At 42.0% G+C, this 27,656-nt stretch overlaps 1 protein-coding gene across 10 annotated transcripts; it reads right to left on the reverse strand.

The window, feature by feature from the left end:
- Nucleotides 1-371: 371 nt before the first annotated feature.
- On the reverse strand, nucleotides 372-26,929 carry LOC139554438 (phosphatidylinositol 4-phosphate 5-kinase type-1 alpha-like). 10 transcript variants are annotated; one of them, XR_011670842.1, is made up of 17 exons: nucleotides 24,397-24,888; nucleotides 23,649-23,939; nucleotides 22,792-22,829; nucleotides 22,551-22,640; nucleotides 22,005-22,135; nucleotides 19,692-19,809; nucleotides 18,834-18,986; nucleotides 18,297-18,596; nucleotides 10,904-11,106; nucleotides 10,602-10,685; nucleotides 9,899-9,947; nucleotides 9,735-9,819; nucleotides 9,300-9,452; nucleotides 8,992-9,066; nucleotides 8,791-8,850; nucleotides 8,607-8,706; nucleotides 372-1,765 (listed from the first exon to the last, which is right to left on the reverse strand). XR_011670842.1 is itself a non-coding variant. In XM_071367233.1 (17 exons), exons 2-17 carry the CDS (start codon nucleotides 23,692-23,694, stop codon nucleotides 1,763-1,765), a joined length of 1,749 nt encoding a protein of 582 aa, XP_071223334.1. In that variant the 5' UTR covers nucleotides 23,695-23,939; nucleotides 26,786-26,929; the 3' UTR covers nucleotides 372-1,762. The 10 variants fall into 10 exon arrangements, 9 of the variants coding, with proteins under 9 accessions (XP_071223334.1, XP_071223331.1, XP_071223336.1 ...); XM_071367233.1 differs by lacking the exon at nucleotides 24,397-24,888 and adding an exon at nucleotides 26,786-26,929 and having other exon boundaries at nucleotides 8,992-9,127; XM_071367230.1 differs by lacking the exon at nucleotides 24,397-24,888 and adding an exon at nucleotides 25,414-25,571 and having other exon boundaries at nucleotides 8,992-9,127.
- Between the last annotated feature and the right edge of the window lie 727 nt (nucleotides 26,930-27,656).

The following is a 27,656-nucleotide window of genomic DNA, read 5'->3' on the forward strand; positions in this document are numbered from 1 at the left end:
AATGACATCAGCAAACCGCTCACCAACACGGCACCTGCCATACATGTGGTCTGTGGTTGTGAGGCCAGTTGGATGTACTGCTAAATTCTCAAAAACGACGTTGAAGTCTGCTTATGGTAGAGAAATGAACATTCAATTCTCTGGCAACAGCACTGGTGGACATTCCTGCAGTCAGCATGCCAATTGCAAGCTCCCTCAAAACTTGAGACATCTGTGGTATTGTGACAAAACTTCACATTTTAGAGTGGTATTTTGTCCCCAACAGAAGGTGCACCTGTGTAATGATCATGCCGTTTAATCATCTTGTTGATATGCAACACCTGTCAGGTGGATGGATTATCTTGGCAAAGGAGAAATGCTGACTAATAGGGTTTGTGCATATGGAAAATTTCAGGGATCTTTTATTTCAGTTCATGAAACATGGGACCAACACTTTACATGTTGCATTTATTTTAGTGTTCAGTGTACCTCTATGGCTGAACCTGTCATATTGTTTAAAATAACACCTTTGTCATTGGGGGATCAATGGAAACATCAAAAGGGGACAACATTCCACACCTGAACCCTCAAGTATCACCTACAGGAGTGCTGTGGCTGCTTCCTGTTATAGAAAAGGTAGTGATTATACATAGGGATTATAACGGTGTAAAATCATTCTATATTGATTTTGGTTGTGGAATGAGTTATAAAAATATATAGGGGATCATTAGAAGTATTCTTTCATACCTTAAAAAAAAGTCCTGTTGAGAAACTATTTGTTGATCCTTATATATGTGCTTTTCCATAGTAAATTCTTGTTCTATAAGGGGACACTGTTTCCCGACTGAGTCCCTCTCTGGCCCAACTGTCTAATGCCACGAAGCGCTAGCTAAGACCCATCTTTACACACCAGAAACTATAGGCCCTGCTGGCTTCATGCCCTAAAATACTTTCTTAAAATGGTTTACCAAACACTGTACATTCTAGCCATTCCAGCATACAGGGTGTGTAAACATTCACAGTGAGCTTGTGGAGCAAGGCCAAACATCTAAATATGTCACAGAGAATACAAATTTTAAAAAATAAAATAAATTCTTCAAACAGTACTTCTGAACACCAATAGTGGCATTCTGTCATAGTGCCACAGTTTGAAATAATATCATATATACCAATATAACGTAATGATAGTATAGTACAGGAAAGCTCAATATTGGAGATCTTCAGCAATCCAGTTCACAGGCAGGATGAATGAATCACAAAAGGGAGGAACAGTCTTGACGCCATTTGGTCACTGTTGTGAAGGCTTGTTTAGCCTCTTCTCTTCTCACATAAGGCAACTTATTAAATGTAGCATGTCTACCATTTCCTCGACTATAACAATACTAGGAGTCTCTTCGTTTCAGAGATGTGCAGGTCCTGACAGAGGCACCCGTTCGGAGATGCAATGCACAACAACTACAACTTAGATGTACTTGTCTAATAGAAAAGGCACCCGTGCACTCTCAGACACAGTACTACCTAATCCCGTGCAGGGTTTGGAAAGTTCAAACGAGAAGGATCCCATCAATGGAATTTGGATGTATGGTCCCCATAATAGCATCTGGAGTATGTAGCATTCCAAATGTACTCTGTTTCCCTTCTTTACCTCTGTCGCTTTATCCTTCCATTGTTTCTCTTTCATAAGGCCTTCAAAAAGTTTTCATCTTACACTCATCCCATCTATTGACTTCCTTTGACCTAATTGTCCTCACATTACAGTCCGTTTCAGTCTTCAGTAAATCGTTCACTGCAACAACAAAAAAAAGAAGAAAAAAAGAGAGTTTGATTAGATAAGTTTCAATCCACAAAAAAGAAAAAAAAGGACAACTCCAGTTTGGCCTTTCCCAGTCAATCATGAAACTTACCTTCAGAAGACAACACCTGTGTGCCATCTATGATTAGTAGTTTCATTGTTTGGTACTGAGAGGTTGAGGTATTTCAGAGGTTGAGGCTAGGAGTGGGCAATATGGCCTAAAAATAATTTTTCAAACTTATGGGGATCTTTAAATGTTCTCTAAATTAAGCTTTGTTGTACAATTAAAAGTAAAATTCACTGCATTTCAAACAGTCAGCAATAATGTAAAGACTTCAGGGTGCGTGAAATTAGGCTAAATATAAGCCCCACTAATAATTTGATCAAACTAGTTTAACCTGCTTTTTTTGTAATAAAATCACCCATCTGGCTTTCAAGTCTATGAAAACACAATTTTTGTTACAAATTTATCCAGAACCATGCATAATGCACATTCACTAATAATGACTAACTTCTTATAGCAGGTATTGAGGCATGGGGAGGGGCTTGGTGTCTGAGTGTAAACAGAGGAAGAGGCAAAGCAAGAGGTTTCACTTGCCAAAATCTGTCCAAAATTAGCACCATGCGTTTTTATGGGCTTATTTTGGACCTAAGCTTGTCACCTGCCTTCCCGCCTTTGGGACAACGACTCCCATTGTTAGGGCAGAGACATGAGCATCTCGTCATTAGGAGCGAAAGACAAGACAACATGAGAACAAGCGGACATAAACGCCCATAAAATTTAAATACAGGCATTTGGATTATTATGCAAAAACATTGCGTTTTTACATTACATACATTGCGAGAGCACCAGGCCTGCTCCACTTAACCATAGCTAGCTCTAGCCTGCCATGAGGAACCACTGAACTCATTGGGAGTCTGGGCTGCAGACCCTGCGGCAGAACCAATCAGTTGGATTTTTATTTTTTTTAAATTTAACTAGGCAAGTCCGTTAAGAACAAATTCTTATTTACAATGACGGCCTACTCCGGCCAAACCCGGACAACGCTGGGCCAATTGTGCTCCACCCTATGGGACTCCCAATCACGGCCGGATGTGATACAGCCTGGATTGCACACTCCCTCAAAACTTGCGACATTTGTGGCACTGTGTTGTGTGACTAAACTGCACATTTTAGTGGCCTTTTACTGTCCCCAGCACAAGGTGCACCTGTTTAATGATCATGCTTTTTACATCAGTTTTTGTAGCCCTGTCAGGTGGATGTATTATTATTATTATTATGATGGATGTATGCTCTCTGGGAGGATGTGTTGGTACCATTCCTTATTCATGGCCGTGTTCTTAGACAAAATTGTGAGTGAGCCCACTCCCTTGGCTGAGAAGCAACCCTACACATGAATGGTCTCAGGATGCTTTACTGTTGGCATGACACAGGACTGATGGTAGCGCTCACTTTGTCTTCTCCGGATAAGCTTTTTTCCGGAAGCCCCAAACAATTGGAAAGGGGATTCATCAGAGAAAATGACTTTACCCCAGTCCTCAGCAGTCCAATCCCTGTACCTTTTGCAGAATATCACTCTGTCCCTGATGTTTTTCCTGGAGAGAAGTGGCTTCTTTGCTGCCCTTCTTGACACCAGGCCATCCTCCAAAAGTCTTTGCCTCATTGTGCGTGCAGATGCACTCACACCTGCCTGCTGCCATTCCTGAGCAAGCTCTGTACTGGTGGTGCCCCGATCCCGCAGCTGAATCAACTTTAGGAGACGGTCCTGGTGCTTGCTGGACTTTCTTGGGGGCCCTGAAGCCTTCTTCACAACAATTGAACCGCTCTCCTTGAAGTTCTTGATGATCCGATAGATGGATGATTTAGGTGCAATCTTACTGGCAGCAATATCCTTGCCTGTGAAGCCCTTTTGTGCAAAGCAATGATGACGGCACGTGTCTCCTTGCAGCTAACCATGGCTGACAGAGGAAGAACAATGATTCCAAGCACCACCCTCCTTTTGAAGCTTCCAGTCTGTTATTCAAACTCAAATCAGCATGACAGAGTGATCTCTACCTGTGTTAACGAGAGAATCACTGACATGATGTCAGCTGGTCCTTTTGTGGCAGGGCTGAAATGCAGTGGAAATGTTTTTTGGGGGATTCAGTTCATTTGCATGGCAAAGAGGGACTTTGCAATTAATTTCAATTCATCTGATCACTTCATAACATTCTGGAGTATATGCAAATTGCCATTATACAAACTGAGGCAGCAGACTACGTGAAAATTATTATTTGTGTCATTCTCAAAACTTTGTGGAATTAGCTAAGATTTAGTAAATTACTCTCTTTTTTTTTTTGTTTAACTGCATACCAAAGACCTATGTGGATACCAAAATATGTTTTAATTTCAACAGTTTTCTAGAAGAAATTGTGCATTATTTGAAAAAAGTGCAAGGGTACCAATATTTTTGGCCAAAAATGGTATCCACATAGGTCTTTGGTATGCAGTTAAACAAAAACAAAAATGAGAATAATTTACTAAATCTTAGCTAATTCCACAAAGTTTTGAGAATGACACAAATAATAATTTTCACGTAGTCTGCTGCCTCAGTTTGTATAATGGCAATTTGCATATACTCCAGAATAATTCAGGAATGAATCAAGACAAAACACTGGACTGTTATGAAGTGGCCAGCAATGAGTCCAGATCTAAATCACATTGAAAACTTGTGGAGAGATCTGAAAACAGCACATAGGAGAAGGCACCCTTCTAATCTGGGAGGACTGGAGCAGTTTTTACAAGAGGAGTGGGCCAAACTGACTGTACAGAGGTGCAGGAAGCTCATCAATGGTTATAGGAAGCGCTTGATTGCAGTTATTTTGACCAAAGGCTTTGCTACCAAATATTAAGTCTTGGGTGTCAATTTTGTCAATGCCATTTCTATTTATTTTCAGATTTAATAAATGGATATATTAAGTTCTGAATCAAAAACAAAAAGGTGCTGTACTATTAACAGTGAAATAAAGAATTGTGGAGACCAAATACTTTGTTCAACTTCAACTTATTTTTTTAGAAAATTGTGAGTTTATACACACACACACACACAGTGTAATAAACTCAGCAAAAAAAGAAACATCCTCTCACTGTCAACTGCATTTGGTTTCAGCAAACTTAAAATGTGTGAATATTTGTATGAACATAACAAGATTCAACAACTGAGACATAAACTGAACAAGTTCCACAGACATGTGACTAACAGAAATGGAATAAAAGAAATGGGGGGGCCAAAATCAAAAGTAACAGTCAGTATCTGGTGTGGCCATCAGCTGCATTAAGTACTGCAGTGCATCTCCTCCTCGTGGACTGCACCAGATTTGCCAGGTCTTGCTGTGAGATGTTACCTCACTCTTCCACCAAGGCACCTGCAAGTTCCCGGACATTTCTGGGGGGAATGGCCCTAGCCCACCCTCCGAGGTCCCAGACGTGCTCAATGGGATTGAGATCCGGGCTCTTCGCTGGCCATGGCAGAACACTGACATTCCTGTCTTGCAGGAAATCACACAAAACGAGCAGTATGGCTGGTGGCATTGTCATGTCAGGATGAGCCTGCAGGAAGGGTACCACATGAGGGAGGAGGTAGTCTTCCCTGTAACGCACAGCATTGAGATGGCCTGCAATGACAACAAGCTCCGTCCGATGATGCTGTGACACACTGCACCAGACCATGACGGACTCTCCACCTCCAAAATCAATCCCGCTCTAGAGTACAGGCCTCGGCGTAACGCTCATTCCTTCGACGATAAACACGAATCCGACCATCCCCCCTAGTGAGACAAACTAGCGACTCGTCAGTGAAGAGCACCTTTTGCCAGTCCTGTCCGGTCCAGCGACGTTGGGTTTGTGCCCATAGGTGACGTTGTTGCCGGTAGTGTCTGGTGAAGACCTGCCTTACAACCGGCCTACAAGCCCTCAGTCCAGCCTCTCTCAGCCTGTTGCGGACAGTCTGAGCACTGATGGAGGTATTGTGCATTCCTGGTGTAACTCAGGCAGTTGTTCTTGCCATCCTGTACCTGTCCCGCAGGTGTGACGTTCGAATGTACCGATCCTATGCAGGTGTTGTTACACGTGGTCTGCCACTGCGAGGACGATCAGCTGTCTGTCCTGTCTCCCTGTAGCGCTGTCTTAGGCATCTCACAGTACAGACATGGCAATTTATTGCCCTGGCCACATCTGCAGTCCTCATGCCTCCTTGCAGCATGCCTAAGTCACGTTCACGCAGATAAGCAGGAACCCTGGGCATCTTTCTTTCTTTTTGGTGTTTTCAGAGTCAGTAGAAAGGCCTCTTTAGTATCCTACGTTTTCATAACTGTGACCTCAATTGCCTACGTGTAAGCTGTTAGTGTCTTCACGACCGTTCCGCAGGTGCATGTTCATTAATTGTTTATGGTTCATTGAACAAGCATGGGAATCTGTGTTTAAACCCTTCACAATGAAGATCTGTGAAGTTATTTGGATTTTTACAAATTATCTTTGAAAGACAGGGTCCTGAAAAGGGGATGTTTCTTTTTTGCTGAGTTATATTATATATCACACACACACACAGAAAGAAAAACATATTTTTTTTGTCCATTAAAATAACATCAAATTGATCAGAAATACAGTGTAGACATTGTTAATGTTGTAAATGAGTATTGTAGCTGGAAACAGCAGATTATTTTAATGGAATATCTACATAGGCGTACAGAGGCCCATTTCAGAAACCATCACTCCTGTGTTCCAATGCCACGTTGTGTTAGCTAATCCAAGTTTATCATTTTAAAAAGGCTAATTGATCATTAGAAAACTCTTTTGAAATTATGTTAGCACAGCTAAATTGTTGTTCTGATTAAAGAAGCAATAAAACTGGCTTTCTTTAGACTAGTTGAGTATCTGGATCGTCAGCCTTTGTGGGTTCGATTACAGGCTCAAAATGGCCAGAAACAAAGACATTCTGAAACTCGTCAGTCTATTCTTGTTCTGAGAAATGAAAGATATTCCATGTGAGAAATTGCCAAGAAACTGAAAACCTCGTACAACGCTGTGTACTACTCCCTTCACAGAACAGCGCAAACTGTCTCTAACCAGAATACAAAGAGGCGTGGCAGGCCCCGGTACACAACTGAGCAAGAGGACAAGTACAGTTGAAGTCGGAGGTTTACATACACTTAGGTTGGAGTCATTAAAACTTGTTTTTTCAACCACTCCACACATTTCTTGTTAGCTTCTCTAGGGTAGGGGGCAGTATTTTGACATCCAGGTGAAAAGCATGCCCAAAGTAAACTGCCTGTTACTCAGGCCCAGAAGCTAGGATATGCATATAGTTGGTAGATTTGGATAGAAAACACTCAAACACTCAAATAATGTCTGTGAGTATAACAGAACTGATATGGCAGGCAAAAACCTGAGAAAAATCCATCCAGGAAGTGGGATTTTTTAAATGTTTGTAGTTTTCCATAGACTGCCTATTCAGATTCCAATGACTTAGGACTCAAATTGCACTTCCTATGGCTTCCACTAGATGGCAACAGTCTTTAGAATTTGTTTCAGGCTTGTATTCTGAAAAATGAGGGAGTAAGACTAGTCTGAATGAGTGGACACTGCAGTGTCAGAGGTTTTTCATGCGCACGACCGAGAGCACGCCTTTCTTGTTTTCCTTTTATTTTGACGAAGCTATTGTCCGGTTGAAATGTTATGAAATTTACATACACTAAATTGACTGCCTTTAAACAGCTTGGAAAATTCCAGAAATTGATGTCATGGCTTTAGAAGCTTCTGATCGGCTAATTGACATAATTTGAGTCAATTGGAGGTGTACCTGTGGATGTATTTCAAGGCCTACCTTCAAACTCAGTGCCTCTTTGCTTGACATCATGGGAAAATCAAAAGAAAAATCAGCCAGATGAGCTGTTGCCGGTTGGTGCACTTGATTCAAAAGTCCTACTCACCGGGTAAGCAGGGTGTTCCCATGAGACAAACTCCGCCTACCCGGTAAATCGAGTGCACCTACTGCGCTGCCCAATCAGATAGCTCAAATCACCGTGGCTACAGAGCTTCCATGAAGTTTAATAAGCTACGTTAAATTTAATAACTTTTAAAACCATTACCACAGAGACTGTCAACAAATACAACAAAGCGCTGCTGTATTAAGAAATATTTAACTTTCTCTGGTCATAGGAACAACATGAATTTGTGCATGAGTCAGATGCGGTGCGACTCGAGTTTCGCCATTAGGTGGAAGACGGTGTCCCCTCTCTCTGGTCTCACCAGAGGAAAGGAAGGAGAAAGCAGTTGGGAAAAATCGTTTTGAACAGTCATCCAGCTCGGAATTCCAAGTCAAACTCTGGCATCTTTCTAGAGCTCCGACTTTTCGACCTGAAGATCACCGACGTCGTGATTTGACCTCGTTGACCATCAGATGCAGGTACCATCAGTCCAGTAAAATAAAAAAGCTAACTTCAATTCATGCTCCACAGTGCCTCACAAGTGCTAAACCAACTGATCTATTTTCTTATCAAAGCTCCAGTTTTGAAATATGGTCTGATTAACAATATTGGCAGGCCAATCACATAGCCAATATGCTGTGATAATGTATTAGGCCTACTGCCCAAACCTCATTCCTACAAAACTGTTGCGCAGTAGATCTCAGCTTGCTTTTTGACTGCGAAAGTGATCTTGACTCAGAAAAGGTTGGTGACCACTGCACTAAGCCATCCATGGAATGAGTTTGTCACCCCAGGGTTAAGGTATTGAATATTTTCATTGTTAGACATTGATAGGTTGAGGTATTGACCGGTTGACGTATCGCATACTTACATAACAGCTGCTTGTCTGAGGAACTATGTCACTGAGTGAGATGACGTCACATCCACCGATGCACTCGTCAACTGACGACACTGAGGTCACTGCTTCAAAACTGAGGACAAGACATATAATTTGTTTGTGTGTGTAGAGCATATACCTTATAGTGGAAAGGTCTGAGAATGCATTTCCCCCTTACCTTTTGGGGGTGCTAGCGTCCTCTGTACTGGCTGCCTCATGGACCTCCTCTCCCACAGATCTGTGAAAGGACAGATTAATAAACACATGATTCAACCATATAAATATAAACATGACACAGATGTGATGCAGTGATGAGACCATGGGAAATTACTCAATACAACAGCATAACAAGACAGCTTGGCGAAAGACACACACAAACCTGACGGAGGGAGCTGTGGTAGCGAGCTTCGAGCTTCCCAACAAGGAATTGAAGAGGGTTGTTTCAACAGAGTTACTGGTGACAACATCGTGTGTGTTTTTTTTTGGTGGTATGTCAGGGCATCCTGACTGCACCACTGGGGGGAGGGACAACACATAAATCATTTGTTTTGTAAAAGGTGTCAACCACTGATACGTGCTCTCAACTGGAACTTCCAATGACAACTATATCGTTAATAATAAAATAATAAAATCACATAAAATGTATTCCAAAACTCCCCTCCCTCCCTTCCTCCTCCCATTGCTCACCGCTGACTCCCTCAGTCTCTGTACTTTGGGAGTGTGGGACTCCTAGGCTGCTGCTGGGCTGGGGGAATGGAAAGGGTCTGGAGCTTGCAGTGTTGGCCCTCCGTAAGCCTCCCTGGGTCCCCACTCGGCTCTTCTTTGATGGGGATGTCTTCACTGGAGGGGAAATGGAGAGGAAGGGGTGGTGAGAGGACTGCTACTCTGGCTGAGTTCCGATTCTCTACCCTTCTCAACAAGTGTGCACTCGTTCACGCCCCATTATGCATTTAAAAGCATTGTATTGATGCAAGCATGGCTGGAAGGAGTTTCCACTGTAATCCTCACAATAGTTAATTCCTTATCAATACATGAAGGGGAGTGCACACTTCTAGAGAAGGGTAGAGAATCAGGACGCAGCCATTGTGTAGAGGTTTTGTAGAGTAACACTCAAGCGCTTACATGGAATCTTCTTGAAGACTGTATTGCACATGAATTTCTGAAAGCGGTCTGCGTAGAAACCTGGTCTGTGCACTGACACTGTATCCTGGAAGAAAGAGGGGTTTAAAATACCAGATAGCTTATGAAAAAGGTCACCACAGAGGATAGTGTGTCTGAACACTTACCCCATCGTGGACCAGAGCTTTCCAGGAGTGCTCGATCTTCTTCACAAACCTGACCAAACAAGACATGGGTTGCTTACTACAGACCAGGGTTGGAGTCACTTGCATTTTAATTCAGAAAGTAAAACCACATTCCAATTCTTCCCAATTGAAAAACATTGAAGATAACTGGAATCAGTATACTTGCTGAATTTACTGAAATTGAATTGACCCCAACCATGCTATCGACCTAATCAATTCCTCCAAGACTCTGCAGCGTTTTTTGGCGATAGTTGTGGGCCAAAATTCTTCATTTTGCAGAGGCAATTCAGATATTTAGCTAGGCAATTTGCAATGATTTTGTCCAATTTGTCAAAAATGGGCTGACGGGGGAAAACATTTGACGTGTTGTTTGATTGAACCATTTTATGATGTAAAAGTGTGGCTATTGGTTAACTGCGAGCCCTCTCTGTAGTGCGGTGATCGGACAGTTATATAAGTTGACTGTTTGATTCGGTAATAGTGCAGTGATTGGTCGAATTTACAAGTCCTCGCATCAAATGCGGAGAATTGTGGATTTTGCGAAAACTCTTGCGATTGCAGAATTGCAAATTCCTGGAGGGACAGCCTAATGTATTCATAGTTTCACACCTACTTCAGACAGACACAAATGCAGACAAAACTATAAAATATACCACTACGTACAATAAGAGCAGTAGTTAGTTACCTGTAGGACTGCAGAATGTCGATTATGCCAATGTACACCAGCATCCTCTTACCCTTGGAATTGCGTGCCGGAATACCTCCCATGCTGCAAGGACAGAGAGAATACATCATGCACTAACAAACAAGTCATTTCAGTCCAAATTTGAACTTATCTTCATCAGCCTACAATACATATCCTATTTCTTCAGATATGCAGACGTAACGTGTCTAATGATCAAATCGAGATGTGTAGCGGACATACAAGGTAACCAATCACTGGCCTTGTTTAAGCTCCTGAAACAAAAGAGAATGCATAATACTCACTTGTCCTCAGTGTCCAATGCTCCCTTGCCGTGCGCCTCTCCTTGGATGGCCTCTATGGCAGTGCAGTAGAGGGACTTCTGGCCCTGTGACGGTGGGGGCCTCTGGTCGGCCGCCTCCTCTCCAGCCCGCTCCCGGGCCGCCTGCTCCAGGTTGTGGATCCCCACCAGCATGCTGTAGTCCATGATCTTAAAGCTCTGTAGCAGCTACATGGGATAAAGGAGTCAGGACTAGGGCTGTTGCGGTGACCGTATTACCGCCACGGTAATCTCCTCTTATGCATTCTGAACATGAGTTGGTTGTACCCAACTCACTAACTACCAACAGGCCGCTGATGGCCTGGTACTCAGTGCTCGATTGTTCCTCTAACCACTGAGATCAATGCAAATGAAATTGAAAATCACATCAAAACAGTATCATGCTTTTAAAACTCACTGTTAGGCTACATTTCATTACCTCACCATGATGATCAATTTAAAGAAAGACGCTCAACAACAGGTTGAAACTGAGTGGAAAACATGGTTGTTGTGGATGTTGTTTCAGAGCAAAACAACGAAATGGACAGTGCTTTCTAAGGTGATGATTAATTCAAAGTATTTAAGACGTAGCATGTAGAACACCCATATTAGAGCTTATACGGTGCATTCGGAAAGTAAATCAGACCATCCCTTTTTCCACATTGTTACGTTACAGCCTTATTCTTACTCCCCCTCAATCTACACACACAATACCCAGTAATGACAATGCAAAAACAAGTTTAGACATTTTTGCAAATTTATTACAAATAAAAAAAGATACCTTAAGTATCAGTATTCAGACCCTTTGCTATGAGACTTGAAATCGAGCTCATGTGCATCCTGTTTCCATTAATCATTCTTGATCTTTCTACTTGATTGGAGTCCACCAAATTCAATTGACTGGACAAGATTTGGAAAGGCACACTCATGTCTATATAAGGTCCCACAGTTGACAGTGTATGTCAGAACAAAAACCAAGCCATGAGGTTGAAGGAATTGTCTGTAGATCTCTGAGACAGGATTGTGTCGAGGCACAGATCTGGGGAAGGGTACCAAAAAATGTCTGCAGCATTGAAGTTCCCCAAGAACACAGCGGCCTCCATTATTCTTAAATGGTTGAAGTTTGGAACCACCAAGACTCTTCCTAGAGCTGGCTGCCCGGCCAAATTGAGCAATCGGTGGAGAAAGGCATTGGTCAGTGAGGTGACAGAGCTCCAGAGTTCATCTGTGGAGATGGGAGAACATTCCAGAAGGACAACCGTTGCAGCACTCCACCAATCTGGCAGTTATGGTAGCGTGGCAGACAGAAGCCACTCCTCAGTAAAAAGGTACATGACAGCTCGCTTGGAGTTTGCCAAAAGGCACCTAAAGGACTCTCAGAACATGAGAAACAAGATTCTCTGGTCTGATGAAACCAAGATTGAACTATTTGGACTGAATGCCAAGCGTCACGTCTTGATGAAACCAGGCACCATCCCTACTGTGAAGCATGGTGGTGGCAGCATCATGCTGTGGGGATGTGTTTCAGAGACGGGACAGGGAGACTAGTCAGGATAGAGGAAAATAGAAAGAGCAATGTATAGAGATCCTTGATGAAAATCTGATCCATAGCGCTCAGGACCCCAGACTGGGGCGAACGTTCACCCTCCAACAGGACAACGACCCTAAGCACACAGCTCAGACAAAGCAGGAGTGACTTCAGGACAAGTCTCTTGAATGTCCTTGAGTGGCCCAGCCAGAGCCCGGACTTCAACCCTATCCAACATCTATGGCGAGACCTGAAAATAGCTGTGCAGCAACGCTCTCCATCCAACCTGACAGAGCTTGAGAGGTTCTGCACAAAATAAATGGGAGAAACTCCCCAAATACAGGTGTGCCAAGCGTGTAGCATCATAACCAAGAAGACTTGAGGCTGTAATCGCTGCCAAATATTTATGCATAATGGATGGACTGGTTACCTTATGCTACAAACTTTCTATCCATGAGTCAGAGAGAACGTATAGGAAGTATGGCAATGCTGTGCAGGGCAGCTTACAAGTATAGTGAATTTGAATAATAGGGCTTTTATATTTTCAGAACTAACAGCCTGACAATTTTATTTTTTACATTTTTATTTTACCTTTATTTAACTAGGCAGTTAAGAACAAATTCTTATTTTCAATGACGGCCTAGGATACAGAATATCTCACCACCATACGTTTCCATCTCCTTCATTCCTTTCTCGAGCGCGCAGAGATAGGGGCTGTCAACAGTTGAAATATGTTTCATTGTGAAAACATGTCACAATCGATGTTCCCAAACAGATTTCACCATTAAGCATTGGATAGCTGCAGGAACATGGTTAGAAAGCCCATGGCATACAGAGTTTGGGCGGAATATCACCTGTTGCGCAACGGAAGACTGCATGCTCAAGCACAGTGATTAATGCTAAAGTTAAATAAGTGTTCTTATAAGGCCAGACATTTCTCAATGCAATTCCATGTGAAAGCAGAGTTTTGATGGCTGCCACTAAAAAGAGGAGGATCCAAGCTGCTATTATACTTATTTCTCAGCTGCTCTGCTATAAAACCGAGTGGCCTACACTTGGTATTCAAGTGCATACAGATGACATGTATTTTTCCCCCTGCACTTGTTCTTACCCATTTCATAAAGGGACATTCTAAATCAAAACACATTTTTCATATTAGTAAAGACAAGATTCAATTGAGAATAGTCTGATTAGTGAAAATATGATCACTTGAGAGAACAGGGTGTGCAACCTGCAGCAAGGAACAGAGCGCAAGTTTTTGTGACTTTTTCAAATAGTCAATAGCCTATAGTCGCATCATGCAGCCCATATCTGTTTTGATCTCTAAGACATTTTAAGGTTTGTATCATTCACAACTACATTTGCCAAATAACTAAATCTAGTGTATAGGACCGGTTTCAAATGATACATTTTACACTCAACATAGCCACTCACTCTGGAATGGGAAAAATATAATTTTATTCAGCTACGTTCAATTATATTATTCTTACAATAAAATAATGCCACAGGACTTAAGCATATCTTGTCTGCTAAATTAACTAGCCTACAGCCTATGGCATGGCACATAGCCTGATAACATATAGTAGACTGACTGATATTTGGTTCTTCTGAAATACATTTCTCATATTTTTAGACCTGCCTATTTTAGACCTGCCTAAAATAAATAATGTGATGGTTATATATTAAATGGTTTTATTCATCTTTTTAAAATGTAGATATTCCAAAGCATCAGCGGCTTGTATACCGGCAGCCCTGGAGATGGTAAGCATGTTTATGTTCATTAAATGGTCAATTACCGTGAGACCAGCAGGCATTTGCATGACAGTAAACATCTGACAAAATGTCATGAACGCCACAGCCCTAGTCAGTACTCAGAAGAACTTTGAGTACCAATTTTGGATCAGGTTAGCATTTTAGATTACAAGGAATAAGATCACATGGACAAAGGGGACTCGATTCTAGAACTACACTCCTACTCTGAGACGTGCAACTAGATTCTTTTTTTGTTTAATTTTTTTAAACTCTAGACCACCGTTACGCCACACACAGAGACGCTTACAAAGCTCTCCCACACTCTCTATTTGACAAATCTGACCATAATTATATCCTCCTGATTCCTGTTTACAAGCAAAGACTAAAGCAAGAGGTACCAGTGACTCGCACAAAACAGAAGTGGTCAGATGATGCAGATACTATGCAACAGGACTGTTTTGCTAGCACAAACTGGAATATGTTCCTGGATTCATCCGATGACCTTGATAAGTATACCATTGGGCTCCCAAGTGGTGAAGTGGTCTAAGACACGACATGTTTCAAGCAGACCAGCATAGTCCCTGTGCCCAAGAATGCCAAGGTAACATACCTAAATGACTACCGACCTGTAGCACTCATGTATGTACCATGAAGTGCTTGGAAAGGCTGGTAATGGCTCACATCAACACCATAATCCCAGTAACCCTAGACCCACTACAATTCGCATACCATCCCAACAGATGATGCAATCTCTATTGCACTCCACACTGCCCTTTCACACCTGGACAAAAGGAACACCTACGTGAGCATGCTGTTTGTTGACTTCAGCTCAGTGTTCCAACACCATGGTGCCCTCAAAGCTCATCACTAAGCTAAGGACCCTGGGGAGACTAAACACCTCCCTGTGTAACAGGATCTTGGACTTCCTGAGGGCCACACCCAGGTGGTAAGGGTATGCAACATCATCTGTCACGCTGATCCTCAACACAGGGGCCCTTCAGCGGTGCATGCTTAGTCCCCTCCTGTACTCCCTGTTCACCCACGACTGTGTGGCCAAGCATGACTCCAATACCATCATTAAGTTTGTTGACGACAATGGTAGTAGGCCTGGTCACCGACAACAATAAGACAGCCTATAGGGAGGGGGTCAGAGACCTGGCAGTGTGGATTCAGGACAACAACTTCACCCTCAATGTGAGCAAGACGAAAGGAACTGATTGTGGACTACAGGAAAAGGAGGGCTGAGCACACCCCCCATTTACATCGACAGAGCTGTAGTAGAGCGGGTCGAGCGATTTCAAGTTCCTTGGTGTCCACATCACTAACAAAGTATCATGGTCCAAACACACCAAGAAAGTCGTGAAGAGGGCAACACCTATTCCCCCGCAGGAGACTGAAAAGATTTGGCATGGGTCCTCAGATCCTCAAAAGGTTCTACAGCTGCACCATCGAAAGCATCCTGATGGGTGCATCACCGCTTGGTATGGAAACTGCTCGGCATCCAACCACAAGGCGCTACAGAGGGTAGTGCGTATGGCGCAGTAAATCACTGGGGTCAAGCATCCTGCCATCCAGGACCCTAAAAATTGTCAGACTCCAGCCACCCAAGTGATACTGTTCTCTCTGCTACCGCACGGCAAGCGGTACCGGAGCTCCAAGTCTAGGTCCAAAAGGCTCCTACCCCCAAGCCATAAGACTGCTAAACAGTTCATCAAATGGTTCCCCAGACTATTTTCATTGACCCCCCTTTTTTTACACTGCTGCTACTCGTTGTTTATTATCTATGCATAGTCACTTCACCCCTGCCTACAGCACCAGTCAAAAGTTTGGACACACTCATTCAAGGGTTTTTCCGCATATGTTGGAACTCCTTCAAGATTGTTGGAAAAGTATTCCAGGTGAAGCTCGTTGAGAGAATACCAAGCTTGTGCAAAGCTGTCATCAAGGCAAAGGGTGGCAACTTCGAAGAATCTCATGTTTTAATTTGTTTAACACTTTTTTGGTTACTATATGACTCCATTTGTGTCATTTCATAGTTTTGATGTCTCCACTATTATTCTACAATGTAGAAAAGAGTAAAAATAAAGAAAAACCCTTGAATGAGTAGGTGTGTCCAAACGTTTGGCTGGTACTGTACATATTACCTCAATTACTTTGACTAACCTCTACCCCAACACATTGACTCGGTACCGGTTCCACCTGTATATAGCCTCGTATTGATATTTTATTGTGTACATTTATTTTGTTACTTCAGCTTATTTTATACCAAATATTTTTTTACTTAAAAAAACTGCACTGTTGTATTCGGCGCATGTGACAAATACAATTGGATTCGTTTTCCTAAAAAAGTGAACCCGTTAAACGCTGAGTGGTTAAACAGATGTTTAGCCTGTTAACCCCCCATGAAAGCTACAATTGTCTTTTCGAAATCGACTTACATTTTGAAACCAAAATATACTTAGCATAGTATACAATATTAAACGTTGTTTCGAAAATGCCACGAGACGGCGTCAGAGTTTGAGGTTAAATCCACTTTGTTTTGTTTCCTTGCCACGATACTAACAAGTATCACAATTAGAGGTCGACCGATTAAATCGGCATGGCCCATTAATTAGGGCCGATTTCAAGTTTTCATAAATCAAGTATTCTGCATTTTTGGACGCCGATTATATTGCATTCCATGAGGAAACTGTGTGGCAGGCTGACCACCTGTTACGCGAGTGCAGCAAGGAGCCAAGGTAAGTTGCTAGCTAGCATTAAACTTATCTTATAAAAAACAATCAATCTTCACATAATCACTAGTTAACTACACATGGTTGATGATATTACTAGGTTAACTAGCTTGTCCTGCGTTGCATATAATCAATGCAGTGCCTATTAATTTATCATCGAATCACAGCCTACCTCGCCAAACGGGGGATGATTTAACAAAAGAGCATTTGCGAAAAAAGCAGTCGTTGCACAATTGTACCTAACCATAAACATCAATGCCTTTATTAAAATCAATACATAGAACTATATATTTTTTTAAACCTGCATATTTAGTTAAAAGAAATTCATGTTAGCAGGCAATATTAACTAGGGAAATTGTTTCACTTCTCTTGCGTTCATTGCACGCAGAGTCAGGGTATATGCAGCAGTTTGGGCCTCCTGGCTCGTTGCGAGCTAATTTGCCAGAATTTTACATAATTATGACATAACATTGAAGGTTGTGCAATGTAACAAATATTTAGACTTAGGGTTGCCACACGTTCGATAAAATACGTAACGGTTCCGTATTTCACTGAAAGAATAAACGTTTTTTTTTTCGAAATGATAGTTGCCGGATTTGCCCATATTAATGACCTAAAGCTCGTATTTCTGTGTTTATTATAATTAAGTCTATGATTTGATATTTGATAAAGCAGTCTGACTGAGCGGCGGTAGGCGGCAGGAGGCTCGTAAGCATTCATTCAAACTTTACTGTGTTTGCCAGCAGCTCTTAGCAATGCTTGATTCACACGCCGTTTATGACTTTAAGCCTATCAACTCCTGAGATTAGGCTGGCAATACTAAAGTACCTATTAGAACATCCAAAAGTCAAAGGTATATGAAATACAAATGGTATAGAGAGAAATAGTCGACGCGTCATAATTCCTATAATAACTACAACCTAAAACTTCTTAACACGGAATATTGAAGAACTGGGAATATTGAACCACCAGCTTTCATGTTCTCATGTTCTGAGCAAGGAACTTAAACGTTAGCTTTTTTACATGGCACATATTGCACTTTTACTTTCTTCTCCAACACTGTGTTTTTGCAATATTTAAACCAAATTGAGCATGTTTCATTATTTATTTGAGACTAAATAGATTTTATTTATGCATTATATTAAGTTAAAATAAGTGTTCATTGTAATTGTCATTATTACAAATATATCTAAAAAAATTAATAAAAATTAATAAAATCGTCATCGGCTTTTTTTGGTTCTCCAATAATCGGTATTGAGAAATCATAATCGGTCGACCTCTAATCACAATACTGGTATTGTCCCGGCCCTAAAATATACACCACCACACACAAACACCTCTACAGACCCATTCTCCCTCCCTCTCACCAGGCAGTCTCTCTGGATGGTCTTGCTGAGGGCGTTGTAGTTGTCTGGTTCCAGCAGAAGACCATCGGGAAGGTCCTGGATGAAGTCCAGATCCTTGAACGTGGGCACAGCCCTTTCTCGCTCCTTGGCCGAGGCTCGTCTCTTATAGGTGGAGCCCTTCATGTCGTACTTGAGGTGCATGCGCACGGTGCGCGGGAGCAGGTTGTTCATGACAGCAATGCGGATGTTCTTTCCTCCTGCCTGGATGCAGTAGAGACCGTAGAACTTTGGCAGCAAGGTTCGCTTGTTCTGGTTCAGGTTCTAGAGAGCGAGTGGAGGGGAAAGGATTGGGGTCCAACTATGTCAATCAAATCCACTTATAGCATAGAATACAACACGCGCAATAAATCAGGAAACATTCAGGACAAAGATTGAATTGTGTAGCAACTACTAGGTCAACTTGGTAACTCAAAGGACAAAACATAGGGTACACAATGGATCATCACACAGACACGCACACCATTGCATGCACAGGCGTAACCACACTCACTCTCTTACCATGAAGTAGCCAGGCAATAGTTTCTGTAAGAACTCAGCCTCTTTGTGCTGCACAGTCTTAATGATGAACTCGTCATCGCTGGAGACGTAGAACAGAGATCCACTGGCTCCAGAGTTGGACAGCTCAATCAGTTCCTCGTTACACAGCGAGTACTGCAACAAAAACAGTACTCAATATTTGTTACCATCAAACTTAAATGAATAGGCCAGGAGTGTATTTAATTAAATCACTGGACACAACAGGAACTTATTAGACAGGCTTCTATTTGAGCCAGGCGTCTATTTCCTTAATGCACACAGCTGATGTGCATAATTCATTGTTAAATCCTGCATTTTAATACATTTCCTGCACTAATGTGTTATCATTTAGACAGTGTCACATTCTTTTGTCTTTAGTATGCCTCTATTTTGAGGGAAAAAATAATGATTATCCTCTTTGACTGTGCATTTTCTGCAGTTCTTACTTTTGCCACCAGAGAGGGATCAGCCGATTTCTGGGGGTCTGTGCTCCCAAGTTGTTGACTGTTTTTGTGCTTGCCAGTTAGCTAGCAGCTGTTAGCAGCCAATGGCTAGCAGTTTTTTACTGGCAATAAAAACAGATTATTGCCATCATTTCTTTGAGTCACTAGTGAATTATGTAATGTAACAAATCAACCATTAAACCTTGTAAAAAATTCATGCTATCCTCTTAAATTAATTTACCAGGCGTTTATTTGAAATATCTGCCGTTGCCCGGCTATTAAAATAGGGACAGGCGGCTACCTGACACTGGGCTTTCAACTGACATTTTTACGGTAGGTAAATAGACCATTCCACTTCCAGTATTGCCTTTCAAGGTGGGTTGAGTGAGTGTAGTACCAGGTAGTCGTCTGGTCGGATACCAAACATCTCCCTGAAGTAGCGGAAGGCGATGGGAGCGTAGGTCTTGAACCTGAAGTCACTGTAGTGATGGGCTGGGGTCAGGTTACTGCCCTCACTAAAGACGAATAGAGGAGTGTGATTAATACATCAAGTGACTGCAGACAGAGAACATGAACTTACGTAAACACAATTCTACACTTGTTAAGAATGCAAAATTGAAGCAGAGGAGAACATTAAGGGATAATCAATGAGAGGCTATGCATTCTTTGGAAAATAATGAAGTGGAAGGTATGTTCCACGACCTGCTAGCAGAGTGGAACTAACCTTCCACGGAGTTGCATTATTTTCCAGAAAACGCATAGGGCCACGAGTTGAATACCCCTTTGATATCATGGCTATAATTTAACACATTTGCTGCTAGAAATGTGTTAATTTGACTCTAGACATGTGTTCAACATCCAAGTTTACTAGATAGCTATAGTATTTGCCTTGGTAAACAAACAGAATTGCTAGTTTAGCTAACCAAACCATGAGTCCTAGCTTGCCATTATGAAAATAAAATTCAACAATGCCAATGTTTTCAAATTGACTTTTGCTTTCAAAAGTAGCTCAGAGTATGTAAGAATGAACTATAGCCATTGGATTCTACCGTGCAAATATACCATGCGTTATAGGGAAATAATGCAAGCTCTAGAATTCCCTTCAAGCCAATCAGAAACGAGTATTTAACAATGTCATGGTAAAATTGGGAATAACATAATTTAACTTCTTATGGCTGCAGGGGCAGTATTGAGTAGCTTTGATGAAAGGTGCACAGAGGTGCCCAGAGTAAACGGCCTGCTCCTCAGTCATAGTTGCTAATATATGCATATTATTATTAGTATTGGATAGAAAACACTCTGAAGTTTGTAAAACTGTTTGAATTATGTCTGTGAGTACAACAGAACTCATATGGCAGGCAAAAACCTGAGAAAGAATCCAAACAGGAAGTGGAAATTCTGAGGCTGGTGGATTTTCAACCAAGATCCCATTGAAATTACAACGAGATATGAATGGGTTTGCACTTCCTACAGCTTCCACTAGATGTCAACAGTCTGTAGAACTTTGTCTGATGACTCTACTGTGAAGGGGGGCCGGATGAGAGGAGAATTAGTCACCACTGCCATGAGGTGACCGTTCTTTGACCATGCGCGTTCACATAAGAGGGAGCTCCGTTCCATCGCTCATCTGAAGTCAATGTAATTCTCCGGTTGGAACGTTATTCAAGATTTATGTTAACAACATTCTAAAGATTGATTCAATACATCGTTTGACATGTTTCTACTGACTGTTACGGAACTTTTGGACATTGTCACGTTTTAGTGAACGCGCTTCGTGACTTTGGAATTGTTTACCAAACGCGCTAGCAAAAGTAGATAATTGGACATAAATAACAGACATTATCGAACAAATCAAGCATTTATTGTGGACCTGGGATTCCTGGGAGTGCATTCTAATGAAGATCATCAAAGGTAAGGGAATATTTATCATGTCATTTCTGGTTTCTGTTGACTCCAACATGGCGGCTAATTTGACTGTTGTTCTGAGCTGCGTCTCAGATTATTGCATGGTTTGCCTTTTCCGTAAAGTTCTTTTGAAATCTGACACAGCGGTTGCATTAAGGAGAGGTATATCTATAATTCCATGTGTATTACTTGTATTATGATCTACATTTATGATGAGTTTTTCTGTTGAATCGATGTGGCTATGCAAAATCACTGGATGTTTTTGGAACTAGTGAACGTAACACGCCAATGTAAACTCAGATTTTTTTATATAAATATGAACTTGTTCAAACAAAACATACATGTATTGTGTAACATGAAGTCCTATGAGTGTCATCTGATGAAGATCATCAAAGGTTGGTGATTAATTTTATCTCCATTTGTGATTTTTTTTACTCCTATCTTTGGCTGGAAAAATTACTGTTTGTCTGTGATTTGGCGGTGACCTAACATAATTGTTTGTGGTGCTTTCGCTGTAAAGCCTTTTTGAAATCTGACACTGTGGTGGGATTAACAACAAGATATATAATTTTAAAGGTTAAAACACATGTATGTTTGAGGAATTTTAATTATGAGATTTCTGTTGTTTGAATTTGGCGCCCTTGCACTTTCACTGGCTGTTGTCATATCGATCCCGTTAGCGGGATTGCAGCCATAAGAAGTTAACCTACTTCTTTGTCACAATTCCAAACTTGAAATATTGACATCAAAACATAACAGAAACACATACTCCCTCGATACTTTCCTGTCTATAAATCACACACACCTGGGGAAAAAGATGCTCTCCACCACTTCAAAGTCCTGCATGAGTACGTCTCTCTCAGGTTTCTGGCTCAGGCTGCCCACTGTGTGTGTGATGCCCAACTGGATGGCACCTTTCAGGGCAGACGAGGTAGTCTGGAGGAGGGCAGAGCAGAGATGGATTGCATAGAAAGGAAGAGAACGTATTTCCCAGGTTGAACATATGCACATGTTAAAGTCAGCAGAGGAGCAAATACCGTAGCAAATACATACATATATATATAATGAAAACTAGTGTTCCTATTAGACAAATTCAGATACGTCCCTCCCCATTTTGTCCCATTTAGTTCCTAGTGAAAACACTGCTATGACCTCTTCAAATGGGGAAACATAAATAGATGGGACATTTCGAAACCAGCAGATGTATCTTCACAAGACTAAACATGTGATTGGCGGTTATGTAATTAACTGACAACAGGGACTGAATATGTTCACTCATAAGAAAACCATTTAAGTAGGAAAGATGAGGTCTGTTACAATGTGTGAATGGGAGTTGACCAAGAACTCTGACCTTCTTGTAGGTGGTCTCCCCAGTGGGGTCAAGCCCACGGTGGCCAATAGTCTTCTTTATAGTTTGAGATGAGCTTGAGGACCCTAGAACCTGTGAGTGGAAGAGAGGAGAAGAGGTGAGTCACAGGAAGAGACAAAGGACATAACACAACCTTTCGGTGAGCCTACTTTATATACATGAGTGGGATTACTGGAGGCATAAATTATTGGCATGAAAACCACAATGTACATAATCTTCTCACCTCTAAAGAAGCCATCTTCCGAGTCCCAGTTGAGCCTACTGAGAGAAAAAAAAAAAGTGAGGGACAGAAAGAACAAGAAAAAAGATTTGAGTGCCGTTGTTTACTGCACACACAGCACTGTGCTATAGATCGTAGAGCTGCTGTTGTGAATTGTTGCCGTTGGTCATGCCAATCCCAACCAGTCTAAAAACACACAAAAACCTCCTTAGACCCAATTTATACAAAAGGTGACTTGGCCATGAATACATTCAAAGGTGTCAAGACACCACATTCTGTAGCCTAAGACTCTGAATACAAAATAGAAATAAATAGCTAGGCTACTAACGATGATGTATTGCTTGTTTGTTGCTTGCTTTTGAAGCGCTTTGATGTTAAGAAAAGCGCTATAGAAATGTAATACATTATTATTATTAAAATGACATTGCCCAAGGAGTAAGATGCATACATGGGATGTCATCAGTTACCAATTGTTACAGCTATTGGAAGCTGAATCAGTTTCCAAGACAACAAGGCATGCAAACATTCACAGGCCTAAATTGACAGAACCTGAATAGTTAATGTCAACCAGTACACACTGGTACCTCTGAGGATAGTCTCCTCCAGAACTGAGTGTGCACATCTGTGTGGGGGGGAGGTGTAAATGGTTATGGTCCTGTTAGTAGCTAATATGTTGTGCCCTACTGAACAGTGCCAACCCTAGGACAAGGAGTTGTGTACTTGGCAAAGGTGGGTTCTGTCACACGGCGGTATTTACAGAGCAATCCACATACTACAGGATTGAGTCTCAAAGACATGATCTCCAAAAAGAGTAACTTTAGCTATTTGGTGTATAGATATCAGAGAGAATGTGCACTTACCAGTGGAACTCGCTGGACCTGAATGAACTGTTCCGGCTGTGGCCATTTCTGAAACGTGCACTGTTCTTGCTAAGCTTAAACAAGCTAGCTGCCTAGATCGCAAGGTATAACGTTAACGTTATTTTCGTCGAAGCGATTGTTCTGGTGCGTTTCAACACAGCTCTGATCCAGGGTCGTCAAGCCAAATAAACTGGACCGAGTGACTGGGCAAAATTCTGGATACCCCACACTGTCATTACTCTCTGTTTGTTTTGCTGGGATGAGCTGAGGGGTTGGGTCCTTCTTACTCAGCTGAAAAGAAAATATAGTTAGCTAACGTTAGCTAGCAAGCAAGATAGCGCCCCTGACATTGACAAACTGACGTGTTGTTAGATTCACCGGTACTGGCTGGTCAATGCTAACCAACATCAGGTAGCTAATGTTTACATTACATTTCAGTAATTAGCTAACGCGCTTATCCAGAGACACGTAGCTAGCTACAGCTACTAGCTAACTTTAGTTGGTTCAAACTGCAAGCCACGCTGGCTTCCTGAATCCTAGCAATAAAAATGTCTTTCTGTTATTTCACATGGCTAACTAGCTAAGGATGGGACATGGTGTCGATAAGAGCAACTGCTAGCTAATAATTATTTAAACAAATAACATGTTGACTAAGTAACACGTTACTTTTTAATAGAATTACTAGCTAGTTGCTCTTACCGACACCATCTCACCTTTGTTGGTATCATTTTCAAACAGCTACGCTAACCTAGCGTAGTTTTCCAGCTAATGTCAGCCGAGATTCACCGCAGTAGGCTTGTTTCCAGTTTGGATAGTGGTTAGATATTCGGAGCTTGCTCGTCAATACATCTTCCACTGAAGGTCTTAGAGATATCTTAATTCCGATGGTAGAGCGCAAGGTATAACCTTTATTTTCTCCGTTTTCAAAAAGTGACTTTACGTTGGCTTTCAATGGGGGAATATTATGCACTCGCGGCTGTGGGACTGTCTTAAAAGTTCAATCAGCAGAACCAGGGGTAGGCTGGACAATAGAACAAGTCAAAATTCATCCAAGGCTGAAAATGGCAAAAGAACGTTGGCTAAACTGGAACACTAGCGCAGGCCCATCGCAGAGCCCGTTTTGACGTTTAGAATTCAATTTAGCCTAAATGGCACCAAAAAATGTATCCCTTTTTATTTTACCACAACAATCTGTTCTTAGGACGAAACTGTAAATAACAACTCGTGTAGAAAGTAAACATCCGCACCTCGATGGTGCCAAGTGTGCTTATGTCTGCATAAAGAGGAAGTAGGGAAAAAAAAGTGCAACTTTCGAGTATTTCTGGTCAAGCTATCGATGACAATGGAATACACTGCCCAGCCTTACATAATTAGAAAAAATTGATCATCATGATTAAAATGGTGTCCGACTTGAAAAAAATTGAAATATACACATTGTGAGATATTTGGAAAATATACCAGCATGACTCTCCATAGGAAAACAATGGGGGAAGCGCAGCGTTCCAAGGGCAAAAGGTATTTCAAGTCTAGCGTTTGATGACAACGGAATACACTGCCCAAACCGGCTGCGCGCGTGCGCCATCGTGCATAAATGTATTTTGCCCCCCACACCAAACGCGATCACGACACGCAGGTTAAAATATCAAAACAAACTCTGAACCAATGACATTAATTTGGGGACAGGTCGAAAAGCATTATATCCTATTTAGATAGCTTGCTGTTGCTAGCTAATTTGTCCTGGGATATAAACATTGAGTTATTTTACCTGAACTGCACAAGGTCCTCTACTCCGACAAATTAATCCACTCATAAAACGGTCAACCGAATCGTTTCTAGTCATCTCTCCTCCTTCCAGGCTTTTTCATCCTTGAACTTATATGGTGATCACATCTAAACTTTCATAGTTTTACCACGACTACAGGCAAAACAGTTCGTCTTTCAATCACCCAGGTGGGTATAACCAATGAGGAGATGGCACGTGGGTACCTGCTTCGATAAACCAATGAGGAGATGGGAGAGGCAGGACTTTCAGCGCGATCTGCGTCAGAAATAGGACGACTTCTATTTTAGCCCTTGGTAACGCAGACGCACGTGGCGCGAGCAGTGTGGGTGCAATAATTGAATAACATGGATTTCTACATTTATTTTGTGAAGCTCGCGCACGCGACGTGTCCGGCTGGTCAGCATGTTACGTAATTAGAAAGAGGATATTCTCATGATTAAAATGGTATCCAATATAAAATAATCTAAATGTAACAGTATAACTTTAAACCGTCCCCTCGCCCCGACACGGGCGCGAACCAGGGACCTTCTGCACACATCAACAACGGTCGCCCATGAAGCATCGTTACCCATCGCTCCACAAAAGCCGCGGCCCTTGCAGAGCAAGGGGCAACACTACTTCTAGGTTTCAGAGCAAGTGACGTAACTGATTGAAACGCTACTAGCGCGTACCCGCTAACTAGCTAGCCATTTCACATCCGTTACACTCACCCCCCTTTCAACCTCCTCCTTTTTCCGCGGCCCTTGCAGAGCAAGGGGCAACACTACTTCTAGGTTTCAGAGCAAGTGACGTAACTGATTGAAACGCTACTAGCGCGTACCCGCTAACTAGCTAGCCATTTCACATCCGTTACATAAATATACACATTGCGAAAGACAGACATACCTATATTTCCCTATAGTAAGCAATGGGAGGACCTCAGAGTTCCATGAGTAATTTTTTGTTTACATTTTAACTACAAACAATGTGGACAGGTCTCCATTGCCAACAATAGCAAAGCAGGCATTGTGAGGTAGAACAATAAACTGGGAATAGAACGTTCGGAAGGCAAGTTGGTGCCACAGTGCTCAATAGAACTATTACACCTTGCCCAAACCGGCTGCGCGCGTGCACTATCGTACATAAATTTATTTTGCCCCCCCACACCAAACGATCACGACACGCAGGTTAAAATATCAAAACAAACTCTGAACCAATGACATTAATTTGGGGACAGGTCGAAAAGCATTAAACATATATGGTAATTTAGCTAGTTAGCTTGCACTTGCTAGCTAACGTTAATATGTCCTATTTAGCTAGCTTGCTGTTGCTAGCTAATTTGTCCTGGGATATAAACATTGAGTTGTTATTTTACCTGAAATGCACAAGGATCTCTACTCCGACAATTAATCCACACATAAAACGGCCAACCGAATCGTTTCTAGTCATCTCTCCTCCTTCCAGGCTTTTTCATCGTTTAACTTATATGGTGATCGCATCTAAACTTTCATTGTATTACCACACTACCGGCGAAACAGTTCGTCTTTCAATCATCCACGTGGGTATAACCAATGAGGAGATGGCAGTGGGTACCTGCTTCTATAAACCAATGAGGAGATGGGAGAGGCAGGACTTGCAGCGCGATCTGTGTCAGAAATAGGATTGAGTTCTATTTTAGCCCTTGGAGTCGCAGACGCTTGCGAGCAGTGTGGGTGCAATAATTGAATAACAAGGATTTCTACATTTGTTTTGCGACGCTTGCGCACGCGACGTGTCCGGTCTGGTCTGCATGTAAGGTCACCATGCGTAATGCCAAGGGTTGGCTGGAGTGGTGTAAAGCTTGCTGCCATTGGACTCTGAAGCAGAGGAAATGCGTTCTCTGGGGTGATGAATCCCGCTTCACCATCTAGCTGTCTGAAGGACACATCTGGGTTTGGCGGATGCCAGGAGAACGCTACCTGCCCAAATGCATAGTGCCAACTGTAAAGTTTGGAAGAGGAATAATGGTCTGGGCCTGTTTTTTATGGTTCGGGCTAGGTCCCTTAGTTCTAGTAAAGGGAAATCTTAATGCTACCGCATACAATTGCATTCTACACGATTCTGTGCTTCCAACTTTGTGGCAACAGTTTGGGGAAGGCCCATTCCAGTTTCAGCATGACAGTGCCCCTGTGAACAAAGAGAGGTCCATACAGAAATGGTTTATCGAGATTGGTGTAGAAGAATTTGACTGGCTTACATAGAGCCCT

The sequence above is a fragment of the Salvelinus alpinus genome, chromosome 26 (genome assembly GCF_045679555.1).
Source record: "Salvelinus alpinus chromosome 26, SLU_Salpinus.1, whole genome shotgun sequence".
Lineage (NCBI taxonomy): Eukaryota > Metazoa > Chordata > Actinopteri > Salmoniformes > Salmonidae > Salvelinus > Salvelinus alpinus.

What these genes read in the sequence shown, in the direction of transcription:
- LOC139554438 (XM_071367233.1), bottom strand. Translation starts at nt 23,694, where the DNA reads ATGGCCACAGCCGGAACAGTTCATTCAGGTCCAGCGAGTTCCACTG. An exon ending in GCATTGGACACTGAGGACAA is followed by an intron (nt 10,686 to 10,903) that starts GTGAGTATTATG and finishes CTGTCCTTGCAG; the next exon opens with CATGGGAGGTATTCCGGCAC. An exon ending in ACCACAGCTCCCTCCGTCAG is followed by an intron (nt 8,851 to 8,991) that starts GTTTGTGTGTGT and finishes GTCCTTTCACAG; the next exon opens with ATCTGTGGGAGAGGAGGTCC.